The 21,863-nt window shown below is 40.3% G+C and overlaps 2 protein-coding genes across 2 annotated transcripts in view; one reads left to right on the top strand and one right to left on the bottom strand.

Moving 5' to 3' along the window:
- Positions 1-3,101, top strand: part of LOC108098571 (serine/arginine repetitive matrix protein 1) — a 33,265-nt gene extending 30,164 nt beyond the window's left edge. Inside the window, exon 16 of the mRNA XM_017201603.2 lies at positions 125-3,101. Coding sequence (XP_017057092.1) covers positions 125-396 — 272 coding nt within the window. The 3' untranslated portion in view covers positions 397-3,101. The remainder of the gene's footprint in view (positions 1-124) is intronic.
- A 2,556-nt stretch (positions 3,102-5,657) lies between these two features.
- Positions 5,658-21,863, bottom strand: part of LOC108098590 (diacylglycerol kinase eta) — a 42,977-nt gene continuing 26,771 nt past the window's right edge. The window contains 11 exon segments of the mRNA XM_017201643.2: positions 5,658-6,355; positions 6,601-7,796; positions 7,917-8,127; positions 10,429-10,755; positions 10,828-11,079; positions 11,476-11,919; positions 12,109-12,243; positions 12,312-12,380; positions 12,382-13,228; positions 13,669-14,213; positions 15,832-16,680. Of these exon segments, the coding sequence (XP_017057132.1) occupies positions 6,047-6,355; positions 6,601-7,796; positions 7,917-8,127; positions 10,429-10,755; positions 10,828-11,079; positions 11,476-11,919; positions 12,109-12,243; positions 12,312-12,380; positions 12,382-13,228; positions 13,669-14,213; positions 15,832-16,680 (5,184 nt within the window). The 3' untranslated portion in view covers positions 5,658-6,046.

Below are 21,863 nucleotides of genomic sequence, written 5' to 3'. Positions count from 1 at the left end.
AAGCCAATGCAATCACATAGCGTACCCGAAACCGTAGATCCTTGCGTAACATAACGAACACTATTTCCAAAACTATCTCCCCCTCCCCTTCACCCCTTCTCGACCACTGCCATCCTGCCAGCAGCCTGGAAGTCCTGCAGTCCGACCACCAGTGCCGCGATCTACGGCAAAACGCTGACGCCCCATGCCACGCCCACCGGCCAGCCGGGCGGGGCGGTGCGATGCACTCCCTCACAGGATCATCCCTCGCAGCAGCCGGATCCTGCGATGTCGTCCTCCTCGTCGACCGGCACGGCCTCCACCGCCCGGACAACCGCCGCCGAGGTCCTGGAGAAGGCCCGCGACCGATTCGATCGCTTCTGGGGCAGCAGCGCCAGCAAGGAGGAGAGCGTCTAGATCCTAGACCTAGGTCCTACACTCTAGACTCTACACTCTAGACTCTACACTCTAGCCTCTAGGCTCTAGACTCTAGATCAGGTACTCAGTGCTTTTCAAGTGCAAAATGTATTCCTCAAGGCAGTTAGTTGGTCCTTGACAGCAAGCAATTATGATACGTAATAGACGTTATGCAATACCTAAACTATACACCATCCTATTTAAGAACCGGATTTCAGGGCGATATAGTTTTCCATTGAAACTTAAGTTATATTGATTATAAAATATTGCAATATTATGTATGTCCAGGATTTAAACTTTATTTAATTTTTAGTTAAATGTAAGGACTTATATATATTTTTGTTTAAATAAATCAATCACTTAATTATGTATTCTTTATTTCAATTACATGATTGTTTGCCAAAAATACCATTTAATTAATTTCAAATATTATGAAAAATGTATTTCTTTTTTTAAATATTAAAGGCAAGGTTATGGAAACCTATATCGTAATGAAATCTAGGTATAAGGAAACTCCGTTTCGACTTGGCTTGAATCTAAAGTTAAATTCGCTTTTGGTTTCCAAGTTAAACTGCTGCAAGCAAATCTAATCAGGCCAAATGTCATCTAACGACACGAGCATTACACCAAGAATTTGTTTATGTAAGACACTTTCACTGCCTCTACCCAAACAAAGAAGTAATCAAACAAACGTTGTATACTTTGCAATTAACCAAGAGAACTTTGCAATACTTAAAAATCATTCAACCAAAAACAAAATATTTTAATGGGACAAACATCACCGCAAAGACCCGTCCAAAAAGTGAGGCCATTCGAAAAGAGATATACTCACGTTTTTGTAACTTTCATTAGTTGAGCAAACAAGCCGTATATATGGGTAATGCATAAAGGTGATCTAAGCTAAACCGCTGATCCACAAAACAAAGAAAGTTGATAATAGATTTTGCACATGAATTACAAAAGGTAAAAAAACAAATACGACAACATGATGTTAGGAATAATTTAAGATACATTTTGGCTAATACGAACTTAAGGCAAATGATGATTAAATCAAAGCAACACTAAACAGAAAACAAAAAACGGAAAACACAAGCTAAACATACTAAAACTACACGAAGAAGCGAAAAAAATTACATTATGCTTTGAAAAGCTGTGAGCCTAGTTTCAGAAATGCCTACGTTTCTTACATAACTATTACGCGTATGTGAAAATAGTTCACAAGCAAAAATAAAACAAAATGGAGAAGGCCTATTCGATTGAACTTTGATTTGAGTAAATTTAGCGCTGAAATGATTAAAACAAATGCTTCCTGAAGGGCAATAGCTTTGAGAAAGTTAATGTAATTTAAACGAGCATTTTGTTGTGTTTTGTTTTTCATATTTTTCAGTGCAGGTAGTGTTTTAGTACAAACTAAATACCAATTAAAACTGAGTTTGGCAGAGTCTTTTCTTTTGACTAGGTGAAAAGCTTAAATGTTGAACCTCTCAAAGAAAATGCAGGAAAAATATTCAGAGAATCGTGTAAGACGAAGTTAAAATTTCATTACCCACATGTTGTGTGATTAACTTCAGTATTGAGCTTAATTGTTGCTTGCCTATATATATTTTAATATAAAACAGAAACAAACAAAAGAAAAAAATCTAAGAAAAAACAAAAAAAATAACAACACTTTAATGGTATTTATTAAACAGTTGAGTATTTTTATATGTTTTTCATGAATGACCCGTTTGTTAGTTGAAATCCATGAGTTGATAACATCTTATAAATAGTTACCAAGCATTTTGCATATTAAGTGCCCCAAAGAACAAAAATTGTTTATTGCGCTCAGTCTAAACTGTATGACACCATTTCGATTCAGTCAAATGCATTAGTTAGAAATAAATAATAAGTTTAACTAACTTATCTCTGGCAATCTTCAAAATCCCGAATAAAATAATTTAACGAAACAAACAGGGGATGCACACTCACATACGCAAACAGAACTATATTTCCAGTTACAGTTTGATAATAAAAAACACAACCGAATGGTAGACTCTTGAACTCATTTAGTTTTAAATATCGTACTTAACAAATTTTAGGAAACTTTAATATGAATCTACTTAAGAACGAACTTGATATATATTCTAGCTTGTTTACAAAAGGATATAAAATGATTAAAAAGAGAGAAAAGGAAATCCTATACAAATTATACCCCAAAAATGATTCCAAAATAGGCGCACTACAAGGCTTTTTCTTCAAAAACAGTTAATGAAGAATCGATTTTTATAAACACTTATATGAAAGTCAAAACAATAAATTTATTCCATTTTCGGTTCGTTCACAAAGCAAGAATTAAAAAACACCAATCAATTAAAGAAATTTTAGAAATTGACTTTCACGCCGAAATGCGCCTAAAATTTTAATGAATTAAAGAAAGCCTCCCAAGAAATGCAACAAAGCAATAAACCAATAACGACAAACCCCAATTGATAATTTTTTCTGAATTGTCATAAAAAAGGCACACCAAATAGCCTTCATAGAAATGCTAATAACACGAAATAATATAATTATAAAGATTAAACTTAACAAAGAGAAAGTGGCAGACTCATTTGAAAGAGGAAAATTGAACTAATAATAAAATAGAAACCAAAAAACAAGTGATGGTAAAATGATTATAACATTGTATGAATCGAATAAAAGAAAAATGCATATAAACGTTTTAAAAACTATGTTTCTATTTGGGAATCATTCATACATATTATTTGTGAAATAAAACCAAGGAGTTTTGCTTTTGTTTTGCTTTTATTATTGCTGTTATTAGGTTTTTCTTCAAGAAAATGTTTTCTATTATAATTGATGTATTATGCTTAATAGGAAATATTGTTCGTTTATGGTTTGCTTTTTCACTTAACGGTTTTATCTGTTTATGGATTAATAGTTTTGCACAAATAGTTTGTTTTTACAGTTGTTGGTATTTTCTAGGTTGGAGGAGGAGTTTCGAAATTACATTAATTAGATATATTGTAAAACATTTATTGCTGGTAAATGGTTTTCATAGGCATTACCTATTTACTGATTGTAGACGAACTATTTATAAGACTTTACAGTTTTTTTCATTGCACTTCACGAATTACGTAATATATTATTTTGTCGATCTTTGTAAATTTTTTTACAGGAATATAGAAAGCTGTTATCACAGTTTTTTGAAAAATAACATAAGATCAATGAAGGGTGATTAGAGGTGTCATATGGGGAAACTGAAGAATGTTTATCTGTGGGTATGTGAATGGCCGATTAGATTGATTCGTTAAACATATAAATAATAAATATTTTAAATTGTTTTGTGTTTTCGTTTAATTTGGTTTTAATTACTCGTACATTAAAGATTTCTCGAAAATACATGTGTCGAAAAATTTTTGAAAAAATGTCTTCAATTTTTTAACATTGCATTTATCTTTTTGTTCATTATAAGCCAAAATCTTTTTAAATGAACCACCAGCTTTCGAGGATTCCAATTTGAAAATAATTTTCAGCTTTTTGGTTTTACAACCGCAAATAAAAATTTAATGCTATTAAGAAATTTGGAGTCTAAAAAGAATTTTATAAGTTTCAAAATCCCCTTTTTGTTACTTAATTTGAAAAAGTTTTTTTTAGTTTTTATCGGTAAGAAATGTCTTGGTAATTTCTTTATTAAAAAATGTTGGTTTTAATTTCTTAAAAAAATAAAAAATGCTGTTTTTGAAATTAATATCGTAGTGTTTTTTACCAGCTACAGAAACGTTACCTACTAAAAAATAATCCTTGATTCGTTCTAAGCTAATTAAACAATTATTTTATAATAAATTAAAGTTTATTTTAATGTTAAATGTTTCTTTAGCTGGTGAAGAATATAAATAAAATTGTTTCAAGAACTAATTTGCTTACTTTTTAAGAAACAAAGAAATATATTTTTAAATTTAAATTAGGCATTGCCAGTTGTGAATACAAAAAAAAAAAAAAAAAGATTTAGGAATCGGAATTCGAAAACAAGATGGTCAATCTGAAACGATTTGACTCTTATGTTAAAGGATTTTCAATTATAGACTTTCTTAAATTAATTATGTTTCGTTTAGATTATTCATAAGCGTAAATAGTTTCTCAAATATGTGTCAAAATATTTAGAAATCAAAGGACTGCTACTGGTGCTGTTAGGTAACAGTTGTGCGATAGGCTCACAACAAATCAATCGAGTTGGTCTGGGCTCATTTATACTTATACATCAAAAAATATAACTTATAGACGTAGCTCAAGTGATTTGTTATTGACTAAACAGGTCTACCGTAGTGCCATTTCAAAAACTCACTCAATTGGAGGCAACTTGAGCAAACATTTGAAAATGGGTGAAAACATAGGGTCATTTCAGGTCAGTGGACTGCTAAACCTACTCATATGCAGCTATATCTATATCTTTTATAGTTTGATAGATAGAGAGTAACATAATTGATCGAATCGAAAGTTGACGATTATAAAAAATTTAGCACAATTTTGTTCCTAACACTTTAACGCTTCGACAAAAGTGGTTAGTTTTCATTTGGGTTTGCTTAAATGTAAACAATTAAAAGGATTACCAAAAAGGTTCCGAACACCGGATTCCGTGTTCCAATGCTAGCTAAGATTTTACCATATGCTTGTATATAGTACCAAATTAATCTTCTGGGGCCCAGCATCCGGCACCAGGACCCCAAAGGTTCTAACCTAAACTTATCTTGAAAAAACGCGACGGACTTAACAACTAAATTTATTTAAATAAACAGTTAGAGTTGCTTTTGGTTACCAAAAAATGACACGTTTAACAGACTTTTCTTTGCTGCAATTGCGAGAATTGGCTCTCGCATTTGCATTAACATAATGTTAGCATCATTTCGATATAACAATAGTGGGGGAAACATTTAAATATAGTTTCAAATATCTTTCTATAGGTACATGTATAAGTATAATTAATATAATGTTTAGATTGGTTTGGGTCTGCAGTTTTAGTCGTTAAATTTTTGTAAAATTTAAATTGCTTATAAATTTAGAATCAATTTCGGTTAGTTGCATTTCTAAATCGATGCAGTAGTTATTCTTTGGGATTGGGATCTGGTTTTTCTTTATTATAAGCGTAAGTTGAGGGGTAAACACTTAATTACTAACTGCAGTTATCGGGTTTAGTATTTGCCTGTGCCACTACGTTTAAATTCGTTTAACTGCCAATTTGTAGTGTTTTGCAATTTGACATAAGTATACGAAAAAACGAAAATCAATTTTAGTGCTTTTCGTTCATGTCTCGATTTTTACTGGGCAAGGGAGCTGAAAAATTGTACAATTTCCTGCCTAGCAAATGTTATACATCGAGATAACTTGTCGGAGAGTAAGTCAGTTGGGCCTAAATGTAAAGAGTATCCTTTGTGTTATAGTCGTTCTCATCAAATGATTGCATTCTAAGTATTATTTGTTCTTTCGCGCGATCCCCTTCTCTTCGACATGTTAGCTAAGCTAGCCTATAAATTAGTGATTGTTGTATGCAGTTTTCGTCCCAAAATAATTTAGTAACCCCAGTGATCGCTTACAACTCATTATTTCCCCCCTGCATCGACTCGAAGACTGATTTGTTTGTACTAGCCGGTAACAGGTAACTAGCCAAACAGGAAGCCTAGTTCTCGCTGAGATCCTTGATGGCCTGCAGTATCCTTTTAACGTGGCCCACCTTGACCACTCCGAGGTCCTTAAGATCGCGCCTTCCCAGGGTGAGCAGTTCCTTGCCGCGGATGTCGTTCTTCAGGAAGCTGTCCACGTACTCCGACAACTGCATGGTCTCCAGCCAGGTGACCACCTCGTTGACGCTCCAGTTGTTGGCCGCCTCCCGGGTGTTGGTCAGAGGTGGCTTAAATGCCTGCTGGCCGGCAGTGGAACCGGACCTCAATCGCACCCAGAAGGGTCTCGACTTTCGGCGGCCATCGGACTGCAAAAGATATATGAAATTTATTAACACTTCCTCAACATGGTTAAATTCTAAATACAATTTAACATATTATATAGTTTGAGTTATAGTACATTAAAATGAATTTAACAAGAAGACTCATTTTCTTTCTGACTAAATCATATTACTTTTATAGGCTTAATCGAAATATATATTAAACACCTATATATAAGGAAAAACTAATTTTCGGATATGCAATCCATTATTTTTTATCTATTCTCACTCACCTCCTCGTTGGGCGCCAAAACATTGAAGTAGGCCCGCAATTTGCCGTCGATGCACTTCTGAACCGAACACTTCTTTAGCTCCATTTCCATGTTGGCCAATGCGGCACTGAGTTTCGTCTCCAGATCCTCGCGAAGAATCAGACTGTGACCCCGATCCCGCAGCAAAGTGCAGGCGTCGTCGTACAGCTGGCGAGAGGAGTCGATGACTTCCACCAACTTGGTGCGGAGCGAAGGACCTTCGAGCAGCTTTCCCTGCGGGTGAATCGACTCCAGAGCTTCGCTGGCCCGACAGGCCACCTCATAGAGATCGTGTTGCAATGCTGGGTGCGAGATGATCAGGAACTTGACCCACTTGACCAACGAGCTAACGGCCTCAATGAAGTTGAGCAGCACGTAACACTCGCGCTCGGAGATCACCTCATCGGTGGAGATGGCGTGCTCCGAAGCAGTGGAGGATGCGTCCCTTTGGATGGAGATGCTGTGCTGGCGCTGCTTCTCCTGCCAGCTCTTCAGCGAGAGCTCCAAACTCCTATTTCTGCACAGCATCTGCACTCGGTTCTTGTGCAAGATGCGGATCATTCCCGGTGGCTGCAGCCAGGCCTCACCGTCCACCTGGATGGGAATCTCCTCGTCGCCCAAAATGTTGATCTGTACACTCTGACACTGGGCGATGCGATGGTGTTGCAGGTTGATCAGCCGCGAGGCGGCCATCTGCACTGATCCAAAGACGGCGACCACTTCGAGGACCCTGTCATCAAAGCTGGGCGGCAGGAATATGTCGTCCTTCTTGCTGCTGCCCCAGAAGTTAGTACCTCCCATGAAGCTTGGTATATTCAGGATAACAATTCCCTGGAGCTCCGGCAGCGGAATCCTCTGTCCATCGCACTCCAGCTGAACCCGCTGCTCTAGATTCTTGCAGGTCTTCTGGAGAAGCTGCTTGGATCCCAGTACTCCGTACCACATGTAGTTTCTCGCACGGGATCGACACTTCTCCGGGTGCTCCTCCCGTTTGTTGTGGAAGTCCAGCGATATCTTGGCGTCGATGCCGATGCCAAAGTAGTTGTTCATTACGCACTTCTCGTGGTAGCCAGCCAAAAGGGTCTCGTCCGGATCCATGAGAGGACTCACAGCGGCGCAAAGGGTGTCTGCATTGGCCAGGAGACACTTGGAGATAAAACCACCGCCATTTGCAAGGTCTAAAAAGTAATAAACATAAATCAGTACACAGTTCTTAGGTAAATCTGGTTTAAGGGTATGCAATTTAAAGAAAATATTAATGCTCTAAGGCAGATAAACAATTAAAGAATAATCCTTACTTGGCCAATTGGGCAGTCGCACCAATGGATTGATGATGGGCAACTTGCGATTGGTCTCCTCGGTGGGCGTCTTCTCCTTGTCCTTGCCACCCTTATCCTCTTTGTCCTTGTCCCCGGCGGCGAAGTGATCGAAACCAAAAAGCGTTGAGCCCATAAACAAGCTCGACTTGGAACCCTTTAGGGTCTGGAGATTCGGAAGTGCTTCGTTCGGCTGCAAGAGAGGGTATGCGGTTAGTGGGGGGATCCCGAAATCCGGACAAGTCGAGTACGTGTCAAAGAGCAACCGGAAAGTCAGCACTAACTACGATACAAAGAAACATGTGGATGTGATCGAGTGTGACTCTGTGTGGGTGAGTGTGCCAGTGTTGGGTGACTTGCAATTACGGCGCAGGGTTGGTAAGTACTTTTCGAGGGACAGAGCGAGAGAGAGAGAGAGAGAGAGAGAGATACGGAGGCGGAGTGAGTGTGAGTAGGACAGAGCATAGGAGACAGCACACTACGTAAAACCAACAAAACAATAGAAATTATAGATGGTCAGGTATTAAAGCAGAGACTACGTGTGTCTGTTGTTTTCGTTTAAGTGTTGGTTAACAGATTTGTTTACTTATTGATTACTTTGCAATACTACTCAAAAGCGAACTGACGCAGGTGCTGAGGATCTGCAACTGGCACTTTAAAGAGACGCTTTGTACAGAGGAGATTATTAATATTTTTGCTGCTGGGGACCCACTACAAAACTTAATAAGTGTATTAAAATAAATTATAAGATTCGAAAACGCTTTTTCTTGTAATTAATTATTCAATAAATTTCTGTAACCTTTGAAAGTTGAAACTCGGAAAACTTAATGTGGAAAAATACTGAGCAAATGGAGATTTAAATGAATAAGTTCTTAAAACAAATTTTTTTTTTATTTAGTTTGTAGCGGGTCCACTCCGGTCAGGCCGAAGATTTTACTTGATTACTCGGTAGATTCAGATATTTGCTTTTGCTGGGGATTTACACATCGAACGAACGAAGGAACGCAGAAACGGTTTGGGGTCAGAACAGAGGGAGGGGGGAGGAGCACTTGGAACCCCGCCCCGGATTTGTGGACTGGCTTACCAGAGGAATCAACGGCCTGATAAGTGCCAGGGTGGCCAGGCGAATATCTGGCTCGGCCACCACAAAGAACCGAACACTGAACAATCCGTAGCCGCGCTTGGTGGCGATCTTTTGGTTTTTCTTCTAAGAAAATGTATTTAGAATGACTTTGCTTTTAAAATCGTGTTTAAGTTTGTATGGTATCCATTTACAGTATGTGCTTATTTATATTTAATTACACTGAATTGTTTTTAGCTGAATAATGTCATTGTGGTGAGGTGTTTTCAAGTGTTGGTTAAGAATATCCAAATCAAAAGCTCATATAGTTGAATGAATTTTGAAATACGTACCAATTGTTTTTGTGCTTTTGTAAATCATATTCATGGCTGTTTTATTCGGTTTTATTTTGTATTGGTTCTAGTTTAGACTGTTAAAATGAACTTAGGAAACTTAAGTAAAAGGTGAAAAATAAAAATCCCGTTAAAACACCTTGTACGATTTGGTATTAGTTTCAAACTATTATAATTATAGTTTGCTAATAATTTGCCAATTAAACAAAAAGAACTTAAGGTCAGGCTTGATTGGTTCAAAACTAGTTCTACTAACCATTCTTCTAAACAAAATTAAAATTACTAAAAACTGCTTATAATTCTCAACTTTAAACTCGCACAAAATGTTTTCAACAAATAATGTTTGTGTAAGCTGCAAACCAAAAATACGTGAGTACCTGGAACTCAATCCAGATTTTTGCAAGACTCCCTGGTGGTTGGTGGTTGACTGGGATTTATTGGTTCGAACCATTACCTACAGTCGCTGTTGATTGTGTGTGGCTGTATGAGAGCTGCACTCTGCACTTGCATTTGCACTTGACACCAATTGCTCGCCTGACACAATCGAAACTCAATAACTTCGCAATTGCCGACGATGCGGTGCCAATTTGGATTGAACATGTTGCACGCACTTAACAAAAGTAGCACAACTCAAAATTTGACATTGAAGTGTTTGAAGCTTTCACGTAGAAAGCCAATAGAACTCTTCTATTGAAATAAATACACTTTTAAATTATTGAGAGCTCATTCAAAATGTAGCTCTTTTGATTTTAAGCATGTGTAATAAGTTAGTTTATGTGATATAGTCTGGTTTTAAAATTAGAAGTGTGTGCTCTTACAGTTAATAAATCTATCTTAAGTTCCAGTTGTTAATTCAAGCCGGTTGTTAATTGGTAATAAATCCCATATCGCATTTATTATCTAATATTTCATTGCATATAAAAGAGTTAAAGCTTTCTCTGCAATACCTTTGAGAATACCATTATCTTTGGGATACCTTTAATCGTGTCGAACTTGTTTGTTGTGCCACTTTCGTTAAGGGAGTGCAACATGGGTACTGGTTGTGGAGAGACGATGCAGGCCGTCCTGCGAGTGGACTCACCTTGAAGAGGCTGCCGCAGCTGATCCTGCGACTGGCCGCCGGCGAACTGCTGAGGAAGCGGGCGTGCTCCGGGTCCAGCGTCAGCTGATTGGGATTGAAGCCGGAGTGCCGGCGGTCCTTGTCCTTGTCGAACTCGCGGACAGCCAGCCCGGGGGCGTGGCTCGAGTGGCGCCTGATCTCGGAGGCGTTCAGGGAGCGCACTCCCAGCAATCCGGAGCAGCCCATGGACACGGATAGGGCTCCGCCGGAGGGGCAAGGCAGGAGCGAAACCGTGGGCTTGATGCAGTCGCCGCGCAACGGCGTCGGCGGTCTTACAACAACACTTATCTGTGGATAGTTGGGATTTACATCATCAAAGGATTCTTTCTTACACGACTCATCAAAAGTAATGCGCTTTACATCTTGTCCATGGCCCGATTTCTTCGTGGGCGATGTCGACGTGGTCAAGATCGTATTGGCCTTCATGCTGCTGTTGATGTTGCGCACAGTGGCATCAACGTCTTGAATTTCTATTTTGATGGCCGTCTGCGTGGACAGCTCGTCCTCGCTGGTGGTGGCCAGTAAATTGGCCACCGTGTTCGTTGGCGTTTGCTGGGCATCCGGGTCGTCGATATCGTTGTCGCCGCTTCGTTGTTGTTCTAGCATTAGCTGCTGTTGAGATACGATTTCATTGGTTGTAGTGGGTTTCGGTTTTTTCAGTGAGATGCGCTTTTTGGGACGCTTCAGCGGGAGCAGGATTATAATTAGTAGTCGATGGTTTTTGTACATTGCAGGTTTTTTGATTGTGGTTTAAGTTTGGTTTCGATTTTGGTTAGTTCGATTTTGGGCAGGTTAATATTTGGTTACATGTTGGTTGGTTGATTCGATTGAACAGCCGAAAAAGAAAAGTTGAAGAAAGAAGCAAACGTAGAGCAACAAAGAGTATACCATAAGTGGCCATATCTCAGCACTGCCGACAACCATACAGAACAACTCTAGATACGCTCGGTACAAATACATACAAGCTAGACATACAGCTAACCAAGCCCGATCGGCTGGGATACCTACCTTGAAGCTCTGACGCGCTATATCGTTACCTTCCACGAACTGCGCCAGGCTGCAGTAGCGCGGTGGCTCCCGCATCTTCTGGTCGTCGCATCTGTTGTCGATCTCGAACACGATGTTCTCGAACCCGAACTGCTGCGGATTATCGTCGCTGTCCATTCGCGCCAGTCGCGCGATGCGCGGTGGAGACGAGTTGCGTCTGCGCGGATGCGGCTGCGCGCGGGTCAAGGCGCTCAAGGACTTCTTGCGAGGCGGTTTCGGTGGTCCCGCGTGCTCCGAGCAGAGGGTGGTGGTGTCGTCGGTCAGCGTGTTGTCCTGCAGGGCGTAGGTGATGTCGTGCCCCAGCACCGAGCTGATGTCGTCCATGATGCTCTCGCCGGGCATTGCTTCCGTTTCGTCACTGGTTTCCGGGGAATCAATGTGCGTGAAGTTGCTAGCATCCATATTCTGTATGATAAAAAGAGATTTTTAATAGCTGAATATGCCTGTATAAGGTAAGGTTACATTCAAGAACCTAAAACTTCAACCCACCCGAGGGCGCCAATTAATTGCTTTGTTCACTTTGCAACCTTTCACATTTATAGACATAAAGAAATTCCACCATAGGGAATGTTCCTACCAAATACAATTTCTCACCTGAATAATATCACCCACGGTTTGACCGGGGTCCTGCTTATCGAATATCTCGGAAGCCACGCTGCACTCCTCATTGCTAATGGCCGAAAGAACATCGCTGGCCTCGTTTCCCAGATCGTCGGAGGAGGATTGTTCCTGCAAAGAGCAAACAGAGTTAGGTGGTCGGCATGGGGGTGAGGTGGTTCGAAAAATGAGACACGTACGGTGGTGGTTTGTGCATCGGTATCAATGATTGTTAGACTGGCGCTTGTGTAAACGTTTTGGGAGTTGGGGGGTAACGACAACGCCGGGTACCTGGAGACTACAAGTGTGCACTAGCTTCTCGGTGGGCGTGGTGTCCTCCTTCTCCACACATTTATCCTTCTCCTTATCCTCCTCCACATCTTTGTCCTTTTCCTTCTCTTTTTCCTTATCCTTGTCCATTTCCCGTGTCATGTAGTAGGTACGCTCGAAAACCTCGTGGGGTCGGTAATCGGATAAGGGATCCACAATCGGTTCACCAGTATGAATCGGAACCCGCAGAAAGTCCACTTTGCGCTCGGTGGGCGTGTTATCGCCACCATCGCTGCTGGGTGACAATCGATTGCCATCATCGTCGATATTGGCTCCACCGGACAAGGACATGCGACTCCTTCGGTACACCGTCTCCCCATTGGCACCTTCCTCGATCTCCTGAATCACTTCAACGCCAGAGCTCCTACGGCTGTCTGCAAATTGTCGCGGAGCTGGAAGATTAATGCTGTTGAAGAAGTTCTCGTCCACGGAATCGCGTCGAGTATCAGGCAGAGGAGAAATGCAGGTAAGTCGGGAGGTTTCCATGGTGGGGGAGATAATATTGATGGGCGGGATTATTGGCAAGGGGGAGCCGCAGGGCGTGGATTCCCCGGAAGTGGTGGTGGGCAGCTTCAGTGCCTCGAACGGCGTGATCGAGAGCTTCCGCTGGTAGCGTTTGGGACGTCCTGGTTCCGAGTGCTCCACTACATTGTAAATGGCTCGCTTGACGCTGTTGGCGCGGCACTGGAGCGCCTCCTTCTCGCTGGAGCGAAGCGACCGACTGTTCCTGCGCTCCTTCGTGTTAATCTGGTCTTTTTCGGTCTTTTCAATTGATATGTTTGGGTTGCTAAAGGAAATAAGGTTAAATTAAATTACAACTTTTTTGATAAATCCATGAGCTCATAAAAAATGAAATACCTAAAAAGAATCATAAAATTAATTCACTTCAACATGGTACTACTTTCACTGGCTTCAAAAAGTGTAGCACACTTCAAAACCTTTTTTAAATATTGTCCGACTCTTTAAAGTGGTTAAGGCGCAGTAACTTATGTTAGAAATTTTTTTGTAGAACTTGGGTACTTAATCGCAATACGCTTTCATTAAATGGTTTTAACCACGAAATGTGCAATAAAAGTTGTAACCTACTTTTTATGACATCTTTCGAGCTGGTTTACGAGATTTTTTTTCATTTTGGTTTTTTCTACTTATTACATACTTTTTAACAAGTACACTATACTCTATTATTATTCTGGTAACGCCAATAAGAATCACGTTAGAGTTACTCACAGCAGAGAGGCACTGGATCCTGGTGTCAGGGGAATGCTCCTCGCGATGAGACTCCTGATGGTGGCGATCAAGTCGTCGCCGCTGTGGGCTCCCATCTCCTCCTCCTGCAAAGCATCCAGCAGCATGTTCAGTTTCTGCCTGAGGATGTCGCACTTAACTGCCAGCTGTTCGTCGTCTTTATGGTGCTCCGAGATGCGACACACCAGGTCGTCAATGGTGTCGCAGAGATTCCTCGTGGAGCTGATCAAGGTTTGAGTGTCGTTGGTCTCCACGATGAATCGCAGATGGTGGTTGGCCGACGTCACCATGCCAGTGAGCATCGCCTCCTGCTCGGTGCTAATCGACATCTTGGGCGTTTTGGGCACTGGAATGGCCTTCTCGAAGACCATGATGCTCCAGCGGTCGAGCATTTTGGTGCTAGCTGACTCGTACCGCTCCAGAATTTGCGGCAGGTGGGTGTCATCGTCGCAGCTGGAGCCCCAGCCCAGAACCCTGGCCAAGTCGTTGCCAGTGCCCAATGGCATCACGGCCACCTGGCATTGTTTCTGTATAGGATGGGAAGAAATTTTATGTTTTATAGTAACTTCATTTGCCTAAAAGTATAGACTTGTATCTATAAATACAAAGAGTTTAAAATTAAAAAAAACAAGAAAGGAAGCTAGCTTCGGCAAGCCGAAGCTTATATACCCTTGCAGTCCGCAAATATTTCGAACAGAATACACAAAGGCTAAACAACATCGGAGCTACGAGACTTATCTATTAATTTTCCATATTTTTGACTATTGTTCATATGGCAGCTATATGATATTGTCCTCCGATTTTGATGAAATTTTATTTGTTATTCAAGAGTCGTTAGAAAACTCTATATTCCAAAAATCATGATTTTCTGATGATAAATAACGATCATTTATCATTTTATTTCCGTTAATTCTATATAGATTTTTCAATCTTTCCTATGGCAGCTATATGATATAGTTTTCAGATTTTTATGAAATTTTTTTTATAAATCAAGGCTAGTTAAAAAACTTGATACTCAAAAAATCATAGTCGTGTGATGAAAAACAATGACGTTATCAATTAATTTCCATTAATTCTATATATATTTGTTGATCTCTCCTATGGCAGCTATGTGATAGAGTTATCCGATTTCGATAAAATTTAAACCGAAATTCAATAGTAGTTATAAAACGCCATCTGAAAGAAATCAAGTCGATCTGATCAAAAACAACGGAGTGAGATTTTTTTTTTTCAATCTCTCGTATGGGAGCTATCCGATATAGTCGGCCGATCCGGCTCGTTCCGACTTATATACTGCGTGCAATAACTACACAACTTTTGGGAAAGTTTCAGCGCGATAGCTTCAAAACTGAGAGACTAGTTTACATAGAAACAGACAGACGGACAGACGGACCGACGGACAGACGGACAGACGGACAGACGGACCGACGGACAGACGGACCGACGGACAGACGTACAGACGGATTTCGATTCAGATCGTGATGCTGATCAAGAATATATATACTTTATAGGGTCTGAGGTGCCTCCTTCACTGCGTTGCAAACTTCTGACTGAAATTATAATACCCTTTGCTCTGCAAGGGTATAAAAATTAATTAATGGTATGCATTTTCCTTGGGTAATTAAATGTAAATAAAAATGAACAAATAAATATGAAATAAACAAAATAATATAATATTATCTATCTATAATAGTTAATAAGTCTAAAGTCTAAATAAAAAAATTTGTTAGCTTTAAGCAAAATTGAAAATGATAGTGGAAAATAAAGCAAAATTATTGAATTGAATTGAATTGAATTAATGTGTGCATAGCTATTAATCAACTTTTTTTATTAATTTAAAGAAAAAAGCCTTTAAGCCTTTAAGAACTTTAGAATTAAAGATAATTTTTTTTAATATCTGTAATGAATTTAACTTTTTGGGAAGCAACGACTACGGGAGCGTTTTTGTTAAAGTTTTATAATATTTATCTGAAATATTATATGATGATTATCACGAATTAAATATTTTATTACTTTTACTATTGATCGTAATTTAATAAAGATTTTTTGGTTAATTAATAGCAGGGTATTTTTGTGAGCTTTTTACAATATCAATAATTGTTATTATTATTAGCAATATGTATTGCTAAGTATGTAGAAACCTACATGCATGTTGAATCGATCTATCTCGCTAAGTACCCAGCCCACAGATCCGTCGCCGGAGCAGACCAGGATGCGGAACATCTCGAAGTGGCGGAAGAGCCTGAGTCCGAGGCTCGGACCCGTGGAGATGAGATCGAAGACCTGTGCGGGATTCAAGAGCTGCTTAAACCGCCGCAGGAACTTCACTCCTTGGTTGTCGCCCGACTTGGAGTTGACGAAGACCAACAGGGGCGAGAAGTTGCCCTTGGGACTGGCCACATCCCAGGCGTCGTCGGTGCTGATAGAGTGGACACTTGTGGGAGGCACCACGGACAGCTTGGCGGGACCGATGGGGCAGGCCACTGCCATCTGGGGACGACAGGCCACGTGGACGGTGGCGCGACACCAGAGGCACCGCCAATCCTGGAGTCTGAGCACCGATCCGCAGGTCTTCTTGCAGACGGCGCACATGGAGGATACGGGCAGGTTACCCTCCATCCACTGGTGCGGCATGATGATGCCGTCCGCCTGCTCGATGATGTCCTTGCCCACGCTCGCCAAGGTGGTCCACTTGCAGTTGGCAATGGACTTGGCCGCGCACCGCTTGTGCACCTTGCACTTGCACACCTCGCAGCTGAGTCCGTGGGAGGTGACCCCGGAGAGGGCATCCCGGCACACGTTGCAGTAGGTGGGTCGCGCATGGGAGGTGGCGTACCAGTGGTGGTGGTTCGACAGGATGTCGTGCTGCTCGATTAGGAAGCTGTCGCCCCGCGGACGCTGCGGCGCCGTCGCCGTCTTCAGGCTGCCCAGCCAGTCCTCCATTTCGCGGCGGGACTCGGCGCAGAGCACCAAAGAGCGAGTGGGGGTGATTATCTGCGGGAGGAAAAGAAATACCAGGTTTAAAAAAATATTAAAATGTCAATTTAAAATTAAGTGTCCGAGAAGTAAAACCATCTATCAAGTAAAATACATATATATAACAAACATATACTGTAACAATTTATTAAACATATAATAATTTGTTATGCAACAGCGTTGCTCAGTTGCTTTAATATTGTATCAATATTAATATTTAATAATATTCTGATAGTATGAAATAAAAATATATTTCTTAGATATATTATTGAGGTTCGTATTAGAATTCCATTACTTTTATTTTAACTAGAGTAAAATTGTTTTTATTTGGAAAAGCTAATTAAAGCCTCAAGACGTACTTGATAAATAAGAGCGGGATAAGTATAGCTAATATTCAATCATGATTTCCAATGCATGTTCGAAATCACAATTTTCAAGGACAATTAAGGGCAGAGATAAACAATAGTACACAAGACCTTGTCCATTATGGGCGGTTAATTTCCGGTTGACATAATTGGCCCTTAGCCCGCAACTGGAAAATGTGCACACCCGCGGGCCCAAACCGCGGCCAGCTTATTAGTTGTGTAATGAAAGGAGGGGTTATTATGTGTTTCGGTGGCCTCATTAATATGCTAATGCTGCTCATGTTAATGATAATGCGCAGACAGTTGAGCCAGCCGAAGGCTTAGGGTCATGTGCCAAGCCCGTAAGAAGGACAAGCCGCCGTATAAGCCCGTTCAAGTGGCCATAACCCGCCCACCAACCACCCAACCACATGACCTCCCGCAAAAATAATATATCCGGCCTTCGGAGTTACCTCAGCGGATTATGATCCTGGTGTTCCGTAACTCCCATTAAGCCTTGCCCAATTTATGGGGAGCATGTCCTTCCAGGGAATTTTCCGTTGGCTCTTTTCCCAGTTTCCCTTTTGTTTTGCTAGTTTTAGTGTAACTAAGTATTTTATTGACTTAATGAACTGGCAAACTGTCTAGACAAGGTGAAGTTATGACTTTGTTTTTTACCATCAATTTCAATGCCCGGGCTTAATGAGATTTTGTAATTAACCTTCTGGCCCGAAAGGGTGCCAGATGAGTCTAATAAATCAAGCATTCCAGGAGGAAGCTCCTGCCAGCCGAGTTATGCAAGGCAAGTGCACTGGACTCAGTGGGTTGGCTTTGACAATGGCCAGTTGACATGCCAATGTCATGAGTTGACGCTGACAAGACCTCTGACCTGCAAACGGGGGAAGGGGGGAGGCAAAGGTCTTGACATAAACCGCACAATGTGCGGTTGTTGTGACAGCCAAGTGAGCTCGGGCCAATCGATTCGAAGCAAAGTGGCGAAAGCTCTTGGCCACAAGGCCAACAAGACCTGGCGCATTCATACTTTCATCAATAAATAGCGGTGGCCAATGGAATAACTGAATGCCGGCCAAACAACCGCTGCACTAATTGCATTTCAAACGCATTAATTAAGCACCAGATCGCAAAGCCAGAAATTCCAATCAAAGGGATCAAGAACGGCCTGTTTGCACACCCGATGTTGCAATTAAGGTGCAACCGCAACCGCAAAGTCATCGCCATCGTCATTATCACCATCCGTCCAGGCACTCAATCCTGGCCCGTGGGCTCTTCCTGCTTTTCAATTAGCCTAATGTGCAATGGTTAAGTGATTCCCAATGCACGCGCCTTCTGGGCTTGGGTGGCGGTGGCAAGTCGGGGATCTCCCTGCTCCCTTTCGTCTGACTTTGACGTTTGCGACATGGATTTGCTTTTAAACGAAAATCCGGGGCGTGCGGTTCGTTGTGTCTTACAGACGCCAACCGAAGGCCACCCACCGCCTACCGCCTACCGCCATTTTCCTCCGGAAATTCTGCGAAATTCGTTAAGCTTCGGAGGAAACAGAACTGCAACTTTCGACAGCTGCACTGGTTTTTCAATTCAACTGGTCATATTAATCTGTTTTTAACTCCATTTGGATGGTGGCCTTAGTGGCCCGATGGTTGAATAATTTGTTTGTCCTGAAATTAAAAAAGTCCCCACCCTTTCTACCGTAGCAAAAAGGAAGCTTGCTTTTAATTTAAAGGATTTTTAGTAGTATAGTCTAAATTGCATGTCAAACTTTGAACTTGGTCTTAAATAGTTTTCTGTGCCTCAATTTTATTTTATAGCCCTATTGTATATATACTTTATGAGGTAGTTAGTGCTTCCACCTAATGGTATTCCTTGTATAAGTCTATTGCAAAGTCTTATTATTAGTAGTGCTTTGGAATTGTTGTAAATAAAACTGAGCTTGTAAAGGTACAACTCATGTTTATGACAAAGATTACTACACCGACATTAAAAGCTATAGTGGCGCAGGATATCTGAGCTTGGCTGCCTCCCACTCTTAATCACCATTTCATATTTCAATGGAGTGGGTGTTCACTTTTTATGAGCCACATAGTGGCACCTCTGGGCATCCACCAATCAGCGGACAAAGCCAATCTGCGGAGCAATAAATTCCTGTTTGCCACGAGTAGTTCTTTGCTGACCCGTTCGCGGTGTTGAGTTGCAATTTTTTTTCGCCTTTCCGATGTTTTTCACTTGCAAAAAAAATAAAACCATAAAAACGGAACACAGCGGTATAAAATGGCTTGGACAGATGTCCTCTGTCGTCCTCTTCCATTGGGAATCGACAGTATGCGGGGTCTGGCGACAACATGCAGGACTTCATGGTCTTTTTCAACCTCACGCTGGCGGTGAAAAAACTCAACAAGGCGCTGTGCAAATTTATTCAATATTTCATTAAAACCAATAAAAATGTTTATGACCCTTTATATGCAAAGTAATGGGACGCATTGTTTGCCAACGAAGTCTGGAAACTTCAATTAACGTTGGGATTCTATTGACCTTTACGCAAAATCAATATAAATTGCATTTCAAAAATGTTATAGTTAATAAACGGCACTTGGGTAAATTTAATTAAATTGTTCATATGAGGTCTTTGACGTCTCAAAGCTCAGGCGCCTCTCAAATAATCGGTTTAAATTGGCTCTGCATTTCGCCTTCGGCCTTGAACACAGGAGTCAACCGCAGACTCAAATTCATGTCTAAAATCCTATGGGCCGTACTCACGTCAGAAAGATAAACAAAAACAAACCCGCATCCATCCAACTGTGGTTATATTATTTAACATTTAGGTACTTCTTTAAATGAAAATACTCATCTATGTGTTGTGACAACTCACAACCTTAAGTTCTAAGAAGCAAAGAACTACAAAAAATTATTCTGAGCAAAGCTCCACTATATTCAACCAAAAAAATGCCAAGAAATCCAGACATACATATGTAGGTATTATATTTATTTTTAATTCTTAATATATAAAAAGTTTGAAAATTATAACCTTGTTAATAATAAAATGTATTCTAATAAGTGTTTTTTAAAATAAAATCAAGACTCAGTATTCTTTTTATGGTTACATAAATAAGCGAAGGATAAAGCTTATTTATTACACCGTACCGAAAATGTCAGAGTATTAATATTTGGGAAAATATGAATATATCTTATAACCAATATTTCTCGGAACCACTGTGCCGCTTTCACTTTGCTCGACATACGACAGAATTCATTACGCAAAACACTGAAGTGGCACCCACCACGCTTCAGTCGCCAAAATATTCATGACGAGGAGCAACGAGAAGCAACGAGAAGCGGGAACGGAAGCAACAGCCAAATTACGCATACGCCGCGCAGTCCCCCGGCGAACACATCAAAAATGTTTGGCAGTCTCTGGCAGTCTCACATTTATTGTTTGTATACAGTAAAAGTGCGTATTTCCCTGTCTTACACTTAGTATCCTAAAAAAGAGACAGGAACACAAACTTCCGGTTTTTTCATTACCGCAGAAAAAGAACTTATAAAATTACTTTTTCAAAAGGAGCCTCTTCTCGGTCATTCGACTAAATTGTGTAGTTTCAACTTCTGTTTCCGCTCGTAAATGAATTTGAAAAATAATTTTTGACTCTTATAAAGTCTTTTATGCTGAAAAGAAATGCCTGTTTGGTTCCAGTATGCTAAGCCGATGTTATGATTTTTCTTCATTTGGAGTGTTCACATTTTGAATTCTCATTTGCAAGTCAAACCAAGGTAAATAGCAATGATTTTTAATTGGTGGGATAAAATGCACAGAAAAGTAATTTAACTTTTTCTGTGTAACTTTCGTCAAGAAGTTTAGCCAAGTTTATTTGAAGTGAGAGATTAGGCTGAGAATTCAAAGACGAGTTAGGCAATAACACTTTAGACTTCCTTGTCAGGCATCTTGTTTATTATTTTCCTGGTCGTCTTTTCTCAAATGGTTTAAAATACTATGTGTTCCTGAGCTCTGGAAGTCCAAGGACAGAGGACAGACATTAGCCTGCTGGGTGTGTTTCAATTACCTGAAACACTGCTAACGCTTTTACAAAAGCAAATGTGAAAAATTGTATTTTTCAACTTGTGGGAGTGCCTCAGGGGCGGTCGAGATGAACGGAAAACTAATAATCCACTGCTTTGTGTGCTTTCATTTATTTTTCTTTTGAAGACGTTTCTCGGAAAATAACATGTTTTAACTTTGCACTTTAAGCTTTATCATGAATCATAAACAATGCATAAAAGCAATGCTCTGATTAACACTGAAACTAAAAATATTTGTGCGTCATAATTGATTTAATGAAATTAATTCCCAACAGCTGAAAGCATCTTGTCTATAATTCAAGAATGTATTAAACAGATTACAATAAATTCAGAAACAAAGCAACTGCAAATGCCAACCCTTAATTAACCAAGAGCATTGACAAATAACTCGGTGACTTTCTGCTGAAATAACAAATTATTTAGGCGACGGCACATGACATTTAGAAAGTTCGCAGTTCCCAACCTCTTGACCTTATAACTTTAAATTGGGAAAAGCAAACTTTTCAGGGGCCCCAATCATTGCTAAATCTAATAAAACAATTAGACATTTGTTGATTCCTCTGACTTTGACATTTGCCAAGAAACAAGTCAAAATGCGGGGCTCACTCAATTATGAAAATATTTGACGTTGTGGAATAACTTTGGTAACTGCTGTTGTTCTTGTTCTTGGATATCAATTAAGTTCTAGGATAAGCTACAAAAGTTGCTTATTTTTCAAAATGAGCTTTGGGGACTGAGCTGCGACCATGAATGGCGGTTTATTTTGTC

Source organism: Drosophila ficusphila, unplaced genomic scaffold, assembly GCF_018152265.1.
Source record: "Drosophila ficusphila isolate 14025-0441.05 unplaced genomic scaffold, ASM1815226v1 contig_791, whole genome shotgun sequence".
In the NCBI taxonomy this organism is placed as follows: domain Eukaryota; kingdom Metazoa; phylum Arthropoda; class Insecta; order Diptera; family Drosophilidae; genus Drosophila; species Drosophila ficusphila.
The sequence above is the reverse complement of the archived record's forward strand: the minus strand, read 5'-3'. Positions and strand labels throughout refer to the sequence as shown.